The sequence below is a fragment of the Aplysia californica genome, unplaced genomic scaffold, assembly GCF_000002075.1.
Source record: "Aplysia californica isolate F4 #8 unplaced genomic scaffold, AplCal3.0 scaffold00198, whole genome shotgun sequence".
NCBI lineage: Eukaryota > Metazoa > Mollusca > Gastropoda > Aplysiida > Aplysiidae > Aplysia > Aplysia californica.
The window spans coordinates 68108-85950 of NW_004797468.1; the positions used below are offsets into that span (position 1 = coordinate 68108).

General features: G+C 44.3%; 1 protein-coding gene across 1 annotated transcript in view; it reads right to left on the bottom strand.

Annotated features, from left to right (window-relative positions):
* Nucleotides 1–17843, bottom strand: part of LOC101858629 (ATP-binding cassette sub-family F member 3) — a 119855-nt gene that overhangs the window by 38438 nt on the left and 63574 nt on the right. Inside the window, exons 11-13 of the mRNA XM_005098954.3 lie at nt 3664–3719; nt 3045–3245; nt 1138–1214 (exon numbers count right to left, since the gene is read on the bottom strand). Of these exons, the coding sequence (XP_005099011.1) occupies nt 1138–1214; nt 3045–3245; nt 3664–3719 (334 nt within the window). The remainder of the gene's footprint in view (nt 1–1137; nt 1215–3044; nt 3246–3663; nt 3720–17843) is intronic.

Below are 17843 nucleotides of genomic sequence, written 5' to 3' on the forward strand. Positions count from 1 at the left end.
AGTTCAGAACTACATCAATAAACCTTTCTAGTCAATATTTCACATGGTGTTTTTCACATTTTGGTGAATCGCTCATGGTATGAGTCATAAGTAGAAGACTACATCTAAAACTTGAAAAGTTGAGAAGTACAAAAAATTAAGTCAGCCCAGCCAGGGCAGCGACAGGAAGCTGAACCCTGTGACCCCGACGTGATAAAGTGCTCAGCAGGGAACTTCCAGCTGCAATTAAAATTCCACTGCTGGTGCGCCATGCTCTCATTTTTATTTTCTTGAAAACAGTGCCTTTATGAAATTTAACATAAAAACCCTAATACCGGAAGGAATTTCATCATTCTTATTTTTGTCTTTTAGGGAATGAATGTGCTACTCATAATATGAAATTTATATAATACAACCGCCTCTTTGCCTGATACATGGCTTCAAAGTTCACTTTTTGAGATTAAAAAAAAAAAAAAAATTTCCCTTCCGACTCTTTCAATTTCAAATTAGGCTATAACTACTTCCCTTTGAAAGCAATATTTTTTTTCATATATTGATTGTATATCTTCCAACCTTTCCACTGGTGTAAAAATGACATATCTCTGACAACTATTTGCATCTATAACCACCGATCACCACCTACGCTCAGATTTTAGATAGACAAAACCATTGTAGTCACAAGCCTAGGCCATGGCTGATATAAAAAGAGTTAAGCGAGCTCCACAGTACATCCATTTCACCAAGCAACTCATAAGTCTAGCTATTTCTTAGTACCAGTGTCTGTGGTGTAGTGGTTTTTAATGTCATATACCGGAGACCTGAGTTTGATTTCTGAGCGGGAAGAAAATCTTTATCGAGTGTCTCAATCTTTCTGCTGGGATGTCGTATTCCTATTAGCGTGGGTTGCCAGCCTGCCTCCTAAATGAATGAAATTGTGTCAATGGGGATGTAACAACAACTACATTCAAAATTAAATTGTTTTCTTATTCAAGCAAAAAAATTCTAAAAACAGCATTAATTTTAAAACACTCCCTTTCCAATACTCCCAAGTTACAACTAAATCTTGTTCTCTTTTGAAGAGTAGGGATTTTTAGAATCAATCATGACAAAACCCACAAGATTCATACAGTAAAATTCAAATCAGGGTCATAAACTTACAACTTCTCCAACAGTTTCAGTTTACTTTGGACTTGAGCAGCTCTGTTTGCATTGTACCTAAATCGGTCAATAAACACCTGAAAAAGAAAAGTCAATTTTTAAAAATAGCACAACAAAGAATTCAAACAAAGTATCAACAGGATTTCTCTAAAAAAATAAGCAACTCACCATTTAGTTTAATGTCATGAAAACGTAAATTGTATTCTACATAAACACGTAAACAAAGTACAGTCATTTTGGCATCAAGCCCTTGGGCAGTTTCCATTGTTTTTGAACACCGTTGCAGCAACTGGCATACTGATATTTCAAGATCTGACGTTTATGCTTTTTGGAATTTTAATGAATAATAATAACAAAGACAACACTGGTGTTTAACTCCTCCGGCCAACCATACAGCGGCACCTGGCTTCACGCACTCCCTTCTTCTTCCCTCGGTTGTCTCCTTGACAATGATAGCCTCCGTATCAGAGTGGCGACGAGACTCGGCCTCAAAGTGTGCGAGCCTCACACATGCCGTTGTGGATCATCAGGCGATAACTTTGGCCTACACTCACTGTCCTATCATCGGAGTGGTGGTCGTCTCCCATGTCATGCCGCCCTCAACGACACCGTGAAGCGTGCGTTCGATGCATCCGGCCTACATTGCATCCTTGAACCCTTCGGCCTCGACCGGGGCGACGGCAAAAGGCCGGATGGCATCATCATCTTTCCATTCAAGGGTGGCAAAAGCCTCATGTGGGACGCCACATGCTCCGACTCGTTCTCACCGCTGTCCATCACCTCCTCTGCCTCTGCTCCTGGCAGTACGGCAAAGAAGGCAGAAGAGTCCAAACTTTGGAAATATGCAGGCCTCAGCGATCGCTACCACTTCGTACCAGTGGCCGTCGAAACGTCCGGCGCTCTCAGTCTCCTGACGACCCAGTTCTTCCAGAAAGTTGGTCGTCGGTTAATAAATGCCACAGGTGACCAACGAGAGACGAGGTGGTTGTTAGAGAGAATTTCTCTGGCCATTGTTAGAGGCAACGCCTTTTCAGTATTGGCAGCCCCACTGGCGCACGAGCAATGAATTACAGCTCCCAATAGATAGATGGATAGAAAGATGGATAGATGGATGAAAGTAAGTATAGATAGAAGGATAGATAGATGGATGGATGGATAGATGGACAGATGGAGGGATGGATGGATGAATGGATGGATGAATTGATAGATAGATAGATGTGATCTAAACGATGAAGACAAGACAGTAAGATGGAGAGGGATATTGTATAAGAAGAATATACTACATTATTATGTTGTCTCAGCTCTTGTGGAGAAATATAATCGTATCCCCTCTGCACCAAAGAGCACCATTATCCTTTTTTCGCGTTCTTTGTGGCTAAACATACATCAAGGTGACGATGGACGAGAAAAGTCAAGATCCAGAGTAAAAATAGAAATGTGGGCTTCAATGTCAAGGATAGTTTTATTATAGCAGACTCGGTTAACAAATTACTTGTTTTCATGTTATCGCTCAGAATGTGTGAACATACTGTGTAAGCTTCCTAGATTTAGTCTAGCCATATATAGTCTCATTTCTTGCTCTCAGCTGAATTCAATAAAGACAAAGGTGATTCCAACAGCTCAGGGAGAACAATGCTGAACCAGAGCAGATGACCTTAGTTTGAATCCCCAATCTGGCGTTCTCTAACCAACTAGACTCAGTCTTATCAGAGACAGAAGTTCAAGAGGCAGGGTCTCACCCTTTAAATAAAATCTTACAGCGTTTAAAGAAACCTGAAGGGGAAACAGCACCAAAGCAAGACAATGGAATGAAAGACTGGATGGGGAAAAAAAAAGAAAAAGTAAATTGTCCATGATGATGTAACAATACAAAGTACAAAGCAATTCAAGGGATCTCTAAAACAAACCTGTATGTGGTCTCTGTACTGCTTCTGTGCTTCATACTCCTTCCTCTGGTTCTTCAGTCTTTCTTCTCTCGTCTTGTGGAAGACTTCATAGTTACCTCGGTAAGAGTCTAGTTGATAAGAGTGCAGGTGAATTATATCTGTTGAAACTGCATCCAAGAACAGGCGGTCATGGGACACTACAAAAATAGTGGTTGGCCAATTCTGGGGAAATACAGCAGCAATACCAAAGCTTTTTTCAACATAGAACATAGGCACTACAAACCTATAAACCACACTGATGTAAAGTTAATGTTTCTATAGCAAAATGTTCATATTTTGTCACACAGATTGACATACCAATGTTGCTTATTCTCATAATAAATAATTCATTACTGACAGAAGAGGGAAATTAATTCATTATTGCTGCCTAGAAGAGGTAACTAGAGGCAGTCACTGGTTTTTCAGTAAATTTGAAAAGAAACTTCACAGCGATTGCCAACAATGAAACGGCAATCACACATCATGAGAATCATACATTTATTAGTCACACTTTAGAAAAATTTTTCCTCTAAAAGTTAGCATTGAGTACAACTTTAAAGATTCAATGGTATTATCAACAGAAATGGAGATGCAGTTTTACCTGTAAGTAATTTTCAAGCCATATGATAGCTTTCATGTCCAACATGTTCGTAGGTTCTGAAAAAAACCAAAACAAACAATACAACTCGTAAAATGAGCCTGCATAAACAGAATATGACTTTAAAAAATGTATTTCTTTCACTTACGCACACAATTCCCCGCTCCTTTTAGAGGAAGTCAAAATGAAAAGGAGCAGGAAGAAAGCTGAACTGAAAGTTACTCTAAGAAAAGGAGTTCATAGAAAGGCTTTTTGTTACCAGAAAGTTTGAGAAGCCTTTCAGTGATTCAGTAAGAGACTTTGGATACGAGTGGCTTTTTTTGTTTTGGTTAAGTGTTTTACGGCGCTCGCAACTGCATAAGATTATATGAGCCCGCGGGACACACCTAATATTTTCAGTTGGTAGGAAATTTTGAATTTTGCCCGGGTGGCGGCCGAAGCCTACTCTTATCGATTTTAGACCACCAAGGGATCTTGTGCAACTTGCACACGGGCCCTCTGAAATTTTTCGCCCTTGTCCGAGAAGGCTAGATGTAGATCTTTCCTACCAGAAGATCAGGGGTGTGGCTGAAAGACAGCAGTAAGAAGAAGCGAAGGAGTAGCAGTAGGAAGGCTGCAGAAAGAATCAGGAGCCCAGAGGAAGGGGAAAAGGAGATGAGGGGGTGAGGGCAGAAAGAGGAGACGAAAGCAGACGACAGAACATTGCTAGAGAGCAGGAAATGAGGTGAAAGGAGACAAATTTAGAGAAGGAAATTTTTCGGCCGCTACCCGGAATCGAACCCGGGACCTTTGAATTAGAGGCCAACACCTTAACCTCTAGACCACGAGAGCTCCCCATAGGAGTTGCTGTTATTAAAAAGTAAAAATGAGGAGCAGTGTAGTAGTAAGTTTGGTTTTTATAAATATAGTTTCCCTGGTTTAGAGGAGTAACTCATTGTCACATCAAAGACAGACCACACTGCAATTTCAAACGATGCACTGTAGTGACTCTCCAAACACTCAATTAACTCACAACACAGCAACTGACATGACCATGACTTCGCCCGGACCTGCCAAGTGCTCAAATGAAAATACCGCCTGACCCGACTGTCCTACACAGTCAGTCGAGTAGAAAATTCCAGTGAGTAAAGACCTACCTACATCAGACCTGCCACTCTATGAAATCTAAAAATCTGGATTTCTGAGTTAAAAAATCAGGATCTGGTGAAAAAAATCGGGATCAACAGCAAATCAGTCATAAAGGGCACTGGGGAAGCCGGGGGGGGGTGTCCTGGTTCCCTTTTAAGAGGCAAGTAGGCAAGTATGCAAGGCAAAACTTTCACAGCATATATGTACTCGAGTCGAAGTTGGATAGACTGGGGGAGCGAAGGTCGCAGTGATGCTGAAACACTCGTAGTCTTGAAAATAGCTGAGACGTAACTCTAATCATCCACGCAAAACGCCCGCGTTTTAACGTTTGACTTCCATCACATCGAAAAAAAGATCGCGCCAAGGTTATTTATTTTTTTTCTTATTCCTTTCCCCTTAATTAGTACCTGTATCACGGCACGCACTTTAAGCCCAAGTGTCAAAACAATACCCCCCCCCCCCCCCCCCCCTCCCCAGTATCAGGATACTGGCAATCAAAATCGGGAAAATCGGGATGCTTGAGATTTGGGGCAAAAAATCGGGATATCCCGATTAAATCGGGATGAGCGGCAGGTCTGCTACATTGGTGACCGCGATAAGTTGAAACGCAATTTCAACTTTGTGTGTTCGATCTTGGATTATATGTTGGATCATATTTGAGCGGGTTTGCATTTTCATCACAGCCCTTGCCGCCTTACCATCCCTTCAAAATATGTGACCATGATCGTCAAGTAAGTGCAGTTTTGATTAAACTACCAACATTTTGGACAGCTGGGCTGGAAACTTGGTGCACCCAAACTGAAGCACAATTTGCTCTGCGGAATATCACCCAAGACGAAACTAAAAATTACTTAGATGTTGCCGCCTTCAACAACAGCATAGCTACTCGGGCACTTTCGATATTAACCAACCCACCAGAGGACAACAAATACAGCATGTATGTATGTAGTATAGGGTTTTACGGCGCTCGCAACTGCTAAGGTCATATGAGCGCGCGAAACACAAGTTGTTCATCTTCGCAAAAGTTCACTCCACGACTGGTTAACTAATTGACTTTAAAATGTTAAAAAGTTAAAATATTTAAATTCGGTGTAAATATATTTGTGATTTAAAACAACTCTTTTAAGTAACAATAAAATTTTTTAAATAGTACGTTTTCATTTTACAATTTGCAATAAAGGCCAATGGCCTTCATAAAATTCAAAATTTTGCTGGGACCAACGACGGGAAAAATATCTTGTAATTTCTTGCATTTATAATATTTCCTTCGGATCTCTCCTAAGTCTAGACATTCTGTTAAAATGTGTCTAATGTTCAAATCTGTGTTGCATCCGACACAGAACGGCTTCTCATCTCCCTGTAGGAGGTATTTGTGGGTCAGGGCCGCGTGTCCGATGCGCAATCGAGTAAAAAAGACTTCGTCTCTTCTGGAGAGGTCTGAAGGATTTCGCTGTTCTAGTTTGGGTTTTATTTCATATAGTTTATTATTTTTCTGCTTTTCCCAGTGGCTCTCCCACAGACTGGAGGTGTACTGTTTGACTTTATTTCTAAAGTCAGTCTGTGGGAGTGTGTGTGTGTGTGTAGTACAGGGTTTTACGGCGCTCGCAACTGCTAAGGTCATATGAGCACAAGTTGTTTACTTTCGCAAAAGTTCACAGCACGATTGGTTAACTAATTGACTTTAAAATGCTAAAATGTTAAAATATTAAAATTTAGTGTAAATATATTTGTGATTTAAAACAACTCTTATAGGTAACAATAAAAATTTTAAATAGTACGTTTTCATTTTTCATTTTACAACTTGCCATAAAGGCCAATGGCCTTTATAAAATTCAAAATTCTGCTGGGAACAACGACGGAAAAAATATCTTGCAAATTCTTGCATTTATAATATTTCCTTCGGATCTCTCCAAAGTCTAGACATTCTGTTAAGATGTGACTAATGGTAAAATCTGTGTCGCATCCGACACAGAACCGCTTTTCATCTCCCTGTAGGAGGTATTTGTGGGTCAGGGCCGTGTGTCCGATGCGCAATCGAGTAAAAATGACTTCGTCTCTTCTGGAGAGGTCCGAAGGATTTCGCTGTTCTAGTTTGGGTTTTATTTCATATAGTGTATTATTTTTCTGCTTTTCCCAGTGGCTCTCCCACAGACTGGAGGTGTACTGTTTGACTTTATTTCTAAAGTCAGTCTGTGGGAGTGTGTGTGTGTGTGTAGTACAGGGTTTTACGGCGCTCGCAACTGCTAAGGTCATATGAGCACAAGTTGTTTACTTTCGCAAAAGTTCACAGCACGATTGGTTAACTAATTGACTTTAAAATGCTAAAATGTTAAAATATTAAAATTTAGTGTAAATATATTTGTGATTTAAAACAACTCTTATAGGTAACAATAAAAATTTTAAATAGTACGTTTTCATTTTTCATTTTACAACTTGCCATAAAGGCCAATGGCCTTTATAAAATTCAAAATTCTGCTGGGAACAACGACGTAAAAAATATCTTGCAAATTCTTGCATTTATAATATTTCCTTCGGATCTCTCCAAAGTCTAGACATTCTGTTAAGATGTGACTAATGGTAAAATCTGTGTCGCATCCGACACAGAACCGCTTTTCATCTCCCTGTAGGAGGTATTTGTGGGTCAGGGCCGTGTGTCCGATGCGCAATCGAGTAAAAATGACTTCGTCTCTTCTGGAGAGGTCCGAAGGATTTCGCTGTTCTAGTTTGGGTTTTATTTCATATAGTGTATTATTTTTCTGCTTTTCCCAGTGGCTCTCCCACAGACTGGAGGTGTACTTTTTTACTTTATTTCTAAAGTCAGTCTGTGGGAGAGTGTTTGTCGTTGATCTCAGCAGAAGGGATGAAGCTTTCTTTGCCAGGTCGTCTACCTACTCGTTTCCTCGGATGCCCACATGGCTTGGTATCCATGCGAACATGATGTTTTTTCCTGTTTCGGATAGTGTATGAATTTTCTGTTGTAGCCTAACTATTTTTGGATGTAAGAGTGTGTAGTTTGTGAGTGAGGTGATGCAAGACAGAGAGTCAGAAAGGATAAGGAAAGATTTGTTAGGAGAATTTTCTACAGAGTCCAGTGCCATGTCAATGGCAGTGGCCTCCGCAGTGAAAATGGAGGCTTCAGGATGGAGTCTTCTCTGGTGTGTATTGTTGGGAGATAGGGCGGCGGCGCCCACTTCATTGTCTTTTTTGGAGCCATCCGTGAAGATGAGCTCCGCACCGGGGTATTTATCTATTAGTGTTTTGTATTCTGCTTTAAAAGTTTTGGTGTTTGTGCTTTCTTTGTTGTGCGTGGTCAGCTGTAAGTCTACTTTTGCCTTGGTGAGGTGCCACGGAGGGAGGTCGGGGAAAAGAATTTGTTGGATGTCTTGTTTGGAAAAGTGTAAGTTTTTGAGGTCCTCAAGGATTCTGAGGCCGAAGGGTTTGATGAGTTTTTCGTTGTTTTGGAATTTGTTTATGGTTTCTGGGTTTGTTTAAAAAATGCTGTTGTGCGCTGGATTTTCCGGTGTTGAGCTCTGTTTAACTGCGTATTGTAGTGAGAGTTGTGTGCGTCTGAGTGAGAGTGGTGGTATGTTGGCCTCGGCCTGGAGGCTCTCCACCGGAGAAGTGCGGAAAGCCCCCAGAGCGAGGCGGAGTCCTTGGTTCTGTATTGGGTCTAGCATTTTTAAGATGTGTGGTTTTGCCGATCCGTAGACTTGACAGCCGTAGTCAAGTCTGAACCGGACAAGGGAGATGTACAAGTGGAGAAGGTGTTTTGAGTCCCCGCCTCACTCCGGATTCGATAGAATTTTCAAAGTGTTTAACGCTTTCTGGCACCTCACTCGAAGGTCTTTGATGTGTGGTATGAATGTGAGTTTTTTGTCGAAAATGATGCCGAGGAAACGAGCTTGGTCCTGGACGGGAATCCTTTCCCCGTATAGTGTCAAATCCGGCTGCAGCACACGTCTGCCTGTTCGGCAGAAGTGTACTGCAACCGTCTTTGATGGGGAGAACTTGAAACCGTTATTGTTTGCCCCCGATTCGAGTTTGTGCAGCTGCGTTTGCAGCTGCCTTTCCATACATCTCAAATGAGGATTTTTCGAACGGCAGCATATCAAAAAGTCGTCAACGTATAACGAGCTGTCTATGCTGTTTTGGAGGGTTTTCATTATGGAATTTATTTTAATTTCAAATAGGAGAGGAGAAAGGATGCTCCCCTGGGGGACTCCTTCCTCCTGTTGGTGGGGGTCTGAAAGGGAGGATCCGACATGAACCTGGAAGGAACGGTTCTTCAGGAAGTTGCCAATGAAGGCAGGGAGGTGACCGCGTATGCCGAGTGCACGCAGGTCTCGAAGAATGCCGTACTTCCAGGTTGTGTCGAAGGCTTTTTCTAGGTAAAAAAAAATGGCGATCATGTGGCCCCTTTCAGCGAACGTCTCGCGTATAAAGGTCTCCAGGCGGACCTGGTGATCCAGAGTGGATCGAGTTTTCCTGAATCCGCACTGGAGACCGCTCAGCGAGCCTGTCGTTTCCAGAAACCACATGAGTCGCCTGTGAATAATTTTTTCAATCAGTTTGCAGAGACAGCTCGTTAGTGCTATAGGTCTGTAATTGGATGGGTGTGTGTGGTCTTTGTTTGGTTTGGGTATTGGAATGACAGTGGCGAGACGCCAAGACTCCGGAAAGGAGTGCGACCGCCACATGTCGTTGTATATGTGTAGTAGGAGTGTGAGTGTTTCTGAGGGTAAGTGTCTAATGATCTTGTTGTGGATGTCATCCGGTCCCGGGGCTGTATCGCCCAGGTCCGAGATGCATGATGTTAGTTCGTCTATTGTGAAGTCTGCGTTGTAGGTTTCAGTGTTGTTTGAGTGGAAGTTTAGGTGTTGTTTTTCTCTGTTAGTTTTGTTGTTTTGAAAAGTGGTGTTGTAGTTTGCTTGGGAAGAGTTTTTGGCGAGAGATGTAGCTATTGTGTTTGCAATGTCTACTTGTGTTTCAGCTGTGGTTCTATCCGGCCTCTGGACGTGCCGAATGGTGTCTGTGCGTCTACCTAAGAATTTTTTAGCAATTTTGAAAACTTGGTTGAGTGGTGTCTGGCTGTTGATTTTGGAGATGTATTTTTGGAATGATTGTCTTTTGCTCTCCCTGAGGCATCTACGTGCCACAGCTCGAGCCTTTAAATAATTGATCTTGTTTTCTACGGTGGTGTTGTTGACGGCCTTTCGATACGATGCCTTCTTTTTCTTTACTGCGTCCTCACATTCCCAAGAGAACCAGATCTTGTTCCTCCGGGGTTTTGTTTTTGTTTTTGGTATGTGTTTGTGGCATATTTCTAAAAGCTTTTCGTGGAATTTATTGTAGTTGTGGTCGAAATTGGGATTAAGAATCTTGGAACATTGATTGGCAAACCCGTCCCAGTCGGCTTTTTTGAAGTTGAAGCGTTCTGGGATCGGGTCGTTTTGGAGGCTATTGTTTTTTAGGAGAATTGGGAAATGGTCCGTACGGTCATCCAGCACAGACCACTCAAGATCTGGGACTAGGTCAGGGGTACAAAAGGTGAGGTCAAGGGATGAAGTGCCATAAGTGGCTCTGTTTCTGTAAGTTGGGGATTTATCATTTAAGAGACATGTTATTTTGAAATAAAAAGTTTTCTATTATTTTTCCTTTCTGGTCAATAGGTTTGTCTCCCCAAAGGGGGCTGTGGGCATTGAAATCACCTAGCAAAATAAAGGGTTTTGGAAGCTGAGCCTTTAAGTCATTTAGTTGGGTTATTTTGAGGGGTTATTTTGAGGGGGTAATTTGGTGGGATATAAACTGAGCAGATCGTGATTGGTCTGTGCAGGGTGACCCGTACGGCAATAGCCTGGAGGGTCGTCTTAAGATGTACTTGTCTGTGGAGTGTGTGGTTGTCGGTGTAGATGGTGGTACCACCGGAAGCAATCTGGCTCTCCGTGTGAATGTGATGGTAGGCAGTAAATCCTCTTAAGTCTATGGTTGAAGCCGGGGCGAATTTTGTTTCTTGAATACAGGCCACCCGTGGGCACAGTGTGGCCTGTAAATGTTGCAATTCTGCAATGGAAGGTCGGATTCCGCCGGCATTCCATTGCAGGACCGCTATTATGAATTTTTACTTTTTAATTTGGATCTCAAAGGCCCCGGCTTCGAAGAAACACTCTGACTCCTCCTTGCGGGGGAGGTAGAGTGTTTTCTAGGTTGCCGTCCTGGATTGGACGGCGGTCTAGTGGGGGATTTGGAGGAGTGACAGACTCCGCCCTTCCCGGGGTCAGACCGGGGAGGGGGGTCGGAGATGTCTTCCTCCATAGGCAGGGGTTTGTCTGCTGGAGGGGTAGGGGGAGGTGGAGCAGACCGAGGGGGCTGGGAAGGGGGAGAGGGGGCTGGGGGGAGGGGAGAAGGCCCACCTCACACTCCATCAGAGGGATGGGCTGTGAGGTGGAAGAAGAAGGAGAAGAAGAAGAAGGGATAGAAGAGGGGTGAGGGGGAGAAGAGGGGGCGGAGGAAGAGTCCTCCCCGTCCTCACCTAAAACCCCATAGCGGTTAGAAAGTGGCACCTCAAGGGGGGTTGCCACAGGGATAGTAGTGGGCTTTTTGTACTTAGGCACAGAGACTTGCCTGTTGACCGCAGGCTTTGGGAGGTCGGCAGTAGAATTACTTGCCGACCTCGTGACCATCTGGGTTGCCTTTGAATATGACTGGCCAATGACTGGGGTTGTTATTGGCGGGCAGACAACCTTACGGGCCTCCTGGAAGGAGCAGCCATTTCGTGCCTTGTATTCTTGGATGGCGCATTCTTGGAGCCAAGTCGGGCACTCCTTGCTGAAAGCTGTGTGCTGGCCGTGGCAATTGGGGCAACAAGGACTAGCCTTGCATTCCTTCTCAGGATGCCCGGTCTTGCCACAACGAGGACACACGGCTGCGTGACGGCACCGTGACTGGCTATGGCCGAACTTCTGACACTTGAAACAGCGCAGAGGGTTCGGCACATAGGGTCGTACGTCGAGTATCAAGTAAGATGCCCGAACGGTGGCTGGAGGGCGACACGATTCGAAAGTGAGGACAATCGTGTTCGTTTCAATAGTAGTCTCCCCCAGCCGAAGAGTAATCCGGCGGGCTTCGACCACTCCCTCACAGTGCTGCACAATCTCTTCCATGGAGCAGCCTTTCAGCTCATGGCTGCGGACCACGCCCTTCGAGCGGTTAAACTTCTGGTAGTGCTCAGACTTACATGGAATACCGCCGAAGGTCGTGGTATCCAGGAGTTTGGTCACTTCGTTCTCGGTTGCGCACTTGACAAGGAGTGCACCACATGAAAGTTTCTGTACACATGTGGGAATGTATCCCAGAACTTTCCATAGTGCGTCTTTTGTACTGGAGATGGCCACGTACGGTTGCCTCAGAAGCTCCTTGGGAGGAGGGAGGAAGGAGGCATCGGTAAAGGTCCTTTTACCGTTTTTTGAACTTTTGCTCGGCTCGGCGGCCGCACCCGTTTCCGCGAGCCGAGACTTCTTCACGTTGGGAGCTGGGGAAGGGTCTTTAGGGTTTTTAGTATCCATGAGAGTTTTCTAACGGAGCCCAACAAGGGGACACATTGCTCGGATGACCAGAGCTGTGCCAGGGCTACCCCGGAGCTATACTCTCAACGAGAAAGTACAAGACCCTCCCGTCAAGATTGACCCAGGGCTTGATGGGGTTTCAGCTCTCAACCGATTGAGTGGCATGGGCCGTGCCACCCTCCCGTCTAAGAGGAAAACCTGGGCCAAAGAGGTGTGTTGGTGAGGGACAGTCCGTGGACTGATCTCACCTCAACCGCCAGGTACCCGGTTTCCCTCCACACGGGTCGCACCTCACGGTCAATGAGGCGCCCACTCTGTGGGATGGGTGACCTCTCTTTTTACTGCACTTGAGGTCAGCGGTGGGAGAAAAGATAGAAGAAGAAAGAAAGAAGGAAGGAGAAGAGGAAGATACACCAAAGTGAGTGTCGCACACGTATCCTAGAGGGTTGGGGTCCGTGTGTGACACTCCGCCTTTGAGGGGGCTGCACCTTCTACAGACGAAGCAGTGGGTCTATTTAAATCCCCCTGACCCACGGGGGGTAAAATACAGCATGCTGAAAACATTTTTGTTGTCGGCATATCGGTTGTCTGATACGGAAAGAACATCAGCGCTCTTTAAACTACAGGGGTTGGGAGACTGTAATCCGTCAGAGCTAATGGACTCCATGTTAGGCCTCCTGGGAGCCCACGAACCGTGCTTCCTTTTCAGACACTTATTCCTATAACAGTTGCCTGAATACGTGAGAGCACCCCTGGCAACATTCGACCATCTCGACAGCTGCATGTTAGCATAAGATGCCGACAAATTATTCCTTGCCGTTGCTCCACCAGCGACACTAATGGCCGTCAATTGCAAAACGGCTGCTAGCAAGCTCAGACCTTCCCACTCAAGCAGGTGTATGTTTATACCACCACAGACTCGGATCAAATGCCAAAAAATGCATTCCCCCACGCAGTTACAAAGCCTCCAAAAAAATGTCTGCGGTTCAGGGAAACGAGTAGGTGGGTCAGCAGAATTCAGTCTGGCTTCAGAACCTTCTGTGGGCCAAAAAAAGCTCAACTGATTATCATGGACCCTGTCTCTGGCCGCCGTTACATCATCGATACGGGAGCCCAAGTTTCGGTTCTTCCAGAAACATGGTGGGACAAACAGGCGAACACTTCAGGCTCTCCACTTTTAGCCACAAATGGTAGCAAAATCAATACACGTGGAGCGCTCCCGCTCAACACCACCCTTCATTTCCAAAACAATGCTCCAGGCCTGTCATTGACGATGCAAAGCGGACCCTACCTGGTGCTGACTTCCTTCGTCCCTGCAACCTACTGGTAGACATTTGTGGTCAGAAACTGATAGCGGCTCAATCTTTCCAAGTATACCCATGTACTATCAGTCAAATTTCATGTTCTCAGCTAGCCATAGTGGACCCTGAAAGCAATAAATTCAGGAAAATATTAACAGAGTTTCCTGAAATCCTTGAACCAACCTTTTCGGCCTCCGAAGTGAAGCACAGTGTTTTTCATTTCATCACTACCACTGGTCCACCCGCAAATGCCAAAGCACGTCAACTACCTCCGACAAACCAGCTATTGCCAAAGCTGAATTCCAGAATGGGAATAGGAAATTATTAGACGATCTAGCAGTCCCTGGTCTTCTCCTCTTCATATGGTTCCAAAAGGTAACACAGACTGGCGACCTTGTGGCGACTACTGTGGACTCAACAATAGAACGACCTCAGATCGTTATCCGATTCCCCACATTTAAGACTTCTCAGCACGACTCGCTGGCAAAAGTATCTTCTTCAAAATCGACCTCGTTCAAGGTCAACACCAAATCCCAGTTGCGCAGGAGGACATTCTGAAAACTGCCGTCATCACACCATTCGGCCTATATGAATTTCTACGCATGCCGTTCAGCCTTACAAACGCCGCACAGGCATTCTAGCGTCTAATGGACTCCGTCCAGCAGGACATTTCGTGTGCATTCATTTATCTGGATGATATACTCATTGCCAGCTCATCATCAGCTCAACATATTAAAGATCTACGGCAAGTTTGTAGCAGACTCAAAGAAGCGGGCCTAGTTGTCAGGTTAAAAAAATGCGTGTTTGGAGAGACTGAAATCGAATTTCTAGGCCATCGAGTCACACGAGATGGATCTACATCTACCCCACTCACGGCTGTACACGAGCAATACTTTAGTTCTACCGGCACCCCGCAGCGCCCCGACGCTCAGCGTAACTCGAACCAGCCATTACCAACGGGTCAAGAGGTCAGCGCGATGAAAATGTTATTGCTGCAGTTTTCAGCTTTGTTTAACCTGCGACTAAGCCCAAACTACAACACTAACTGTGCATAAAACCGTATACTTTGAATAAGCATCATCTGACATATTTCTTAGAGCAATCATGCAACTAATTAAGATGAAGAAATACGAGATGACGAAGAATGAAAAGTGGATAGATATTTAAACATTGATAGAGGGTCATGATTTATTTCATTAAATTTGAACATGTTAGCTGCTGTCGATTTTGACAATTCTAAGATATTGGGTTAGAAATTGAGTAAAGTTTCAAAATCACTTGGCTGCATCTGTGTGTCGTTGCCTAAAGCAAAGATATTAAGTCTTGAGTGGAGATTCGTGGCTTTTCGCAATATGTCCGCAGTTCCCCAAGTCCAGCTGTCACATGTGACATCTCTCGATAAAAACGTATCACTCTAGGATCGCGGGTATCACCAGTCAGGGTGTCAGCACTTATAACTGCATTTAAGCCTACTGTCACAATATCGGTAAACACACTATATCATTATTATTACATTTTAAGAGATGCTAGATGTAGATTTGAAACAAAACACATACAAAAAAATATTGTGAACACTGAACAAAAAACTTCTATATCATATTAAAGAAGAAAGAAGTCACAGAAAAACGACACAAAAGTAGAAACTTACACCATTGGTACATACAGTATACCTCTCCCTACTAGATTTATAAAAAGAATTGAAACTGATGGTGAATTTACGAAGTTATTGACGTTTAAAATTCAAATAACACTGAAAAAGGATCCGACTCGATAGAAACACGTCTCGGGGAACGTATAGATCTATATAATTTTTTAAAAATTAATAAAAAATCACAGAAAAACGACACAAATTTGAACCTTGCACAATTTGTACAGTATACCTATCCCTACTTGATTTAAAAAAAAGAATTGAAACTGATGGTGAGTTTACAAGGTTATTGACGTATAAAATTCAAATAACACTGAAAAACGAATCCGACTCGATAGAAACACGTCTTGGAGAACGTCTATATAATGTTTTAAAAATTAATTTAAAATCACAGAAAAACGACACAAATTTGAACCTTGCACAAATAGTACAGTATACCTATCCCTACTAGATTTTGGAAAAAGAAATGAAAGTGATGGTGGCTTTACGAAGTTTTTGGAGTTTAAATTCAAATAACCCTGTAAAAGGAATCCGATTCGATAGAAACACGTCTTGGAGAACGTAGTTCGATAGATTCAAGGTTGTGAACTGAGATCGACCAAAGTTATATCGTCTTGTAGGGGGAAAGCTTGGCTTTAAAATGGTGGGTCATATGGTGATATCACATCTTTAGATCTGGAGATATCGGGGTGGGAATGACACCATAATAATTTGGAGGAAATGCATTACGCTGGCAGGCGGGGGCGCGCCACTGGCGTCACGGTAGTGAGCACAGCTGACCGCGGATTTAATGACCAACACATGGGTGGCACTGCCCGCTGGCACGGAGCAACTAAAGGAGCGGTTTCCGGGCAAGTTGAACAGCCATGCACTCCCTTCCAAAGTCAAAGCTAAAGAAGAATTCCCCCAGCCAACCCCCTACAAAGAATTCCAAGAATTTCTGTGAAACGTCTACCATCGCTTTCTACCTCGACCTGCATCAGTACTACGCCCTCTCTACGAAGCTCTGAAGGGAGAAAAGAAGAAAGCAAAACTTTGCTGGACGGAACAGATGACTACAGCCTTCCAGGCCAGCAAACGCATGCTTGCCGACTGCACTCTCCTCTCGCATCCCAGAACAAACGTTCCCATCGCCTTAACCACCGATGCGTCAGATCACACAGTAGGCGCTGTCTTTGAACAATATGTTGATGAGGCCTGGCAACCTTTAGCATTTTTTAGCAGACAACTTCGAGAGCCAGAACAACGGTACAGTACATATGATCTGGAGTTATTAGGACTCTATCTTGCCATTCATCACTTCTGACTTTTGCTTGAGGGTAGGTGCTTCACAGCAGTCACCAATCTTAAGCCTCTGGTGGACGCCATGTCCAAGTTATCCCCACCCTGGCCAGCTCGCCAGCAACATTACCTGACATTCATCTCAAAATTCACCACAGACATACGGCACATTTCAGGGAAGGAGAACGTTGTTGCAGACTGTTTGTCCCGAGCCATTTTCCAGACCACATTGGGACTGGACTACAAAGCAATGGCTGAAGCCCAGACGACAGCGCCTCTTCTCCAGGATTGTGCGCAGTTTCAATGGCTATCGAATCTGGAGGACCAGAACTGCAGTGTGATATTTCGACCGGACATCCTAGACCAATTGTATCTCCAGCATTTCGTCAACAGTTCTTCGATTTGTTTCACAGCCTCTCCCACCCAGGAAGGAAGGCTACAGTCTACCTGATACCTCAGAGATTTGTTTGATATAGGCTAAGGAAGGAAGTCAGCAAGCGGGCCAAGGAAGGTACGGACTGCCAAGCTTCAAAAGTGCAAAAGCATACCAAGGCACCCATCGAGAAGATTTCAGTGCCTGAAAAGAGGTTCAGTTACGTTCATGTCCATCCTGTAAGTCCTTTACCACCTTCAAAGGGCTTCACTCACCTTTTCACAATCATCGACAGAACGACACGAAGGCCAGAGGCTATCCCACTCAAGGACACCTCAACAACAGAATGTGGCCATGTGCTAATCAACCACTAGATCACCCATTTTGGCATCCCCATCAACATCACATCTGACAGAGGCCCTCAGTTTACTTCTGCCTTGTGGAGGGAAATGGCCGAGCGCCATAGTACAATCTTCATCATTCAACAGCCTATCATCCTCAACCCAATAGACTGATTGAGCGATTCCACCGGTCCCTTAAGAGTGCTCTCAAAGCAAAGACTCCAAAGCCCGAACTGGCTCAATGAACTGGGATGGGTACTGCTCGGTTTGAGACTGCCCCAAAAGAGGACCAGGAAATTTCTGTTGCGAGCTAGTGTATGGAGAACTACTCAGAGTACCGGATAAATTTTTTACCAGTGACACTTCACCATTCGACCAGTCACGCAGCCTCACTAACTTACGATCCAAAATGCAGTCACAACTAGCCAAGGGGACATCACTGCACTGTGCACCTACCTCCAACATCCACTCGTCACTAGACACAGCCAAGTTCCTGTTCATCCGCTGCGATGCTCACCAAAAACCCCTACAGCGCCCGTATACTGGTTC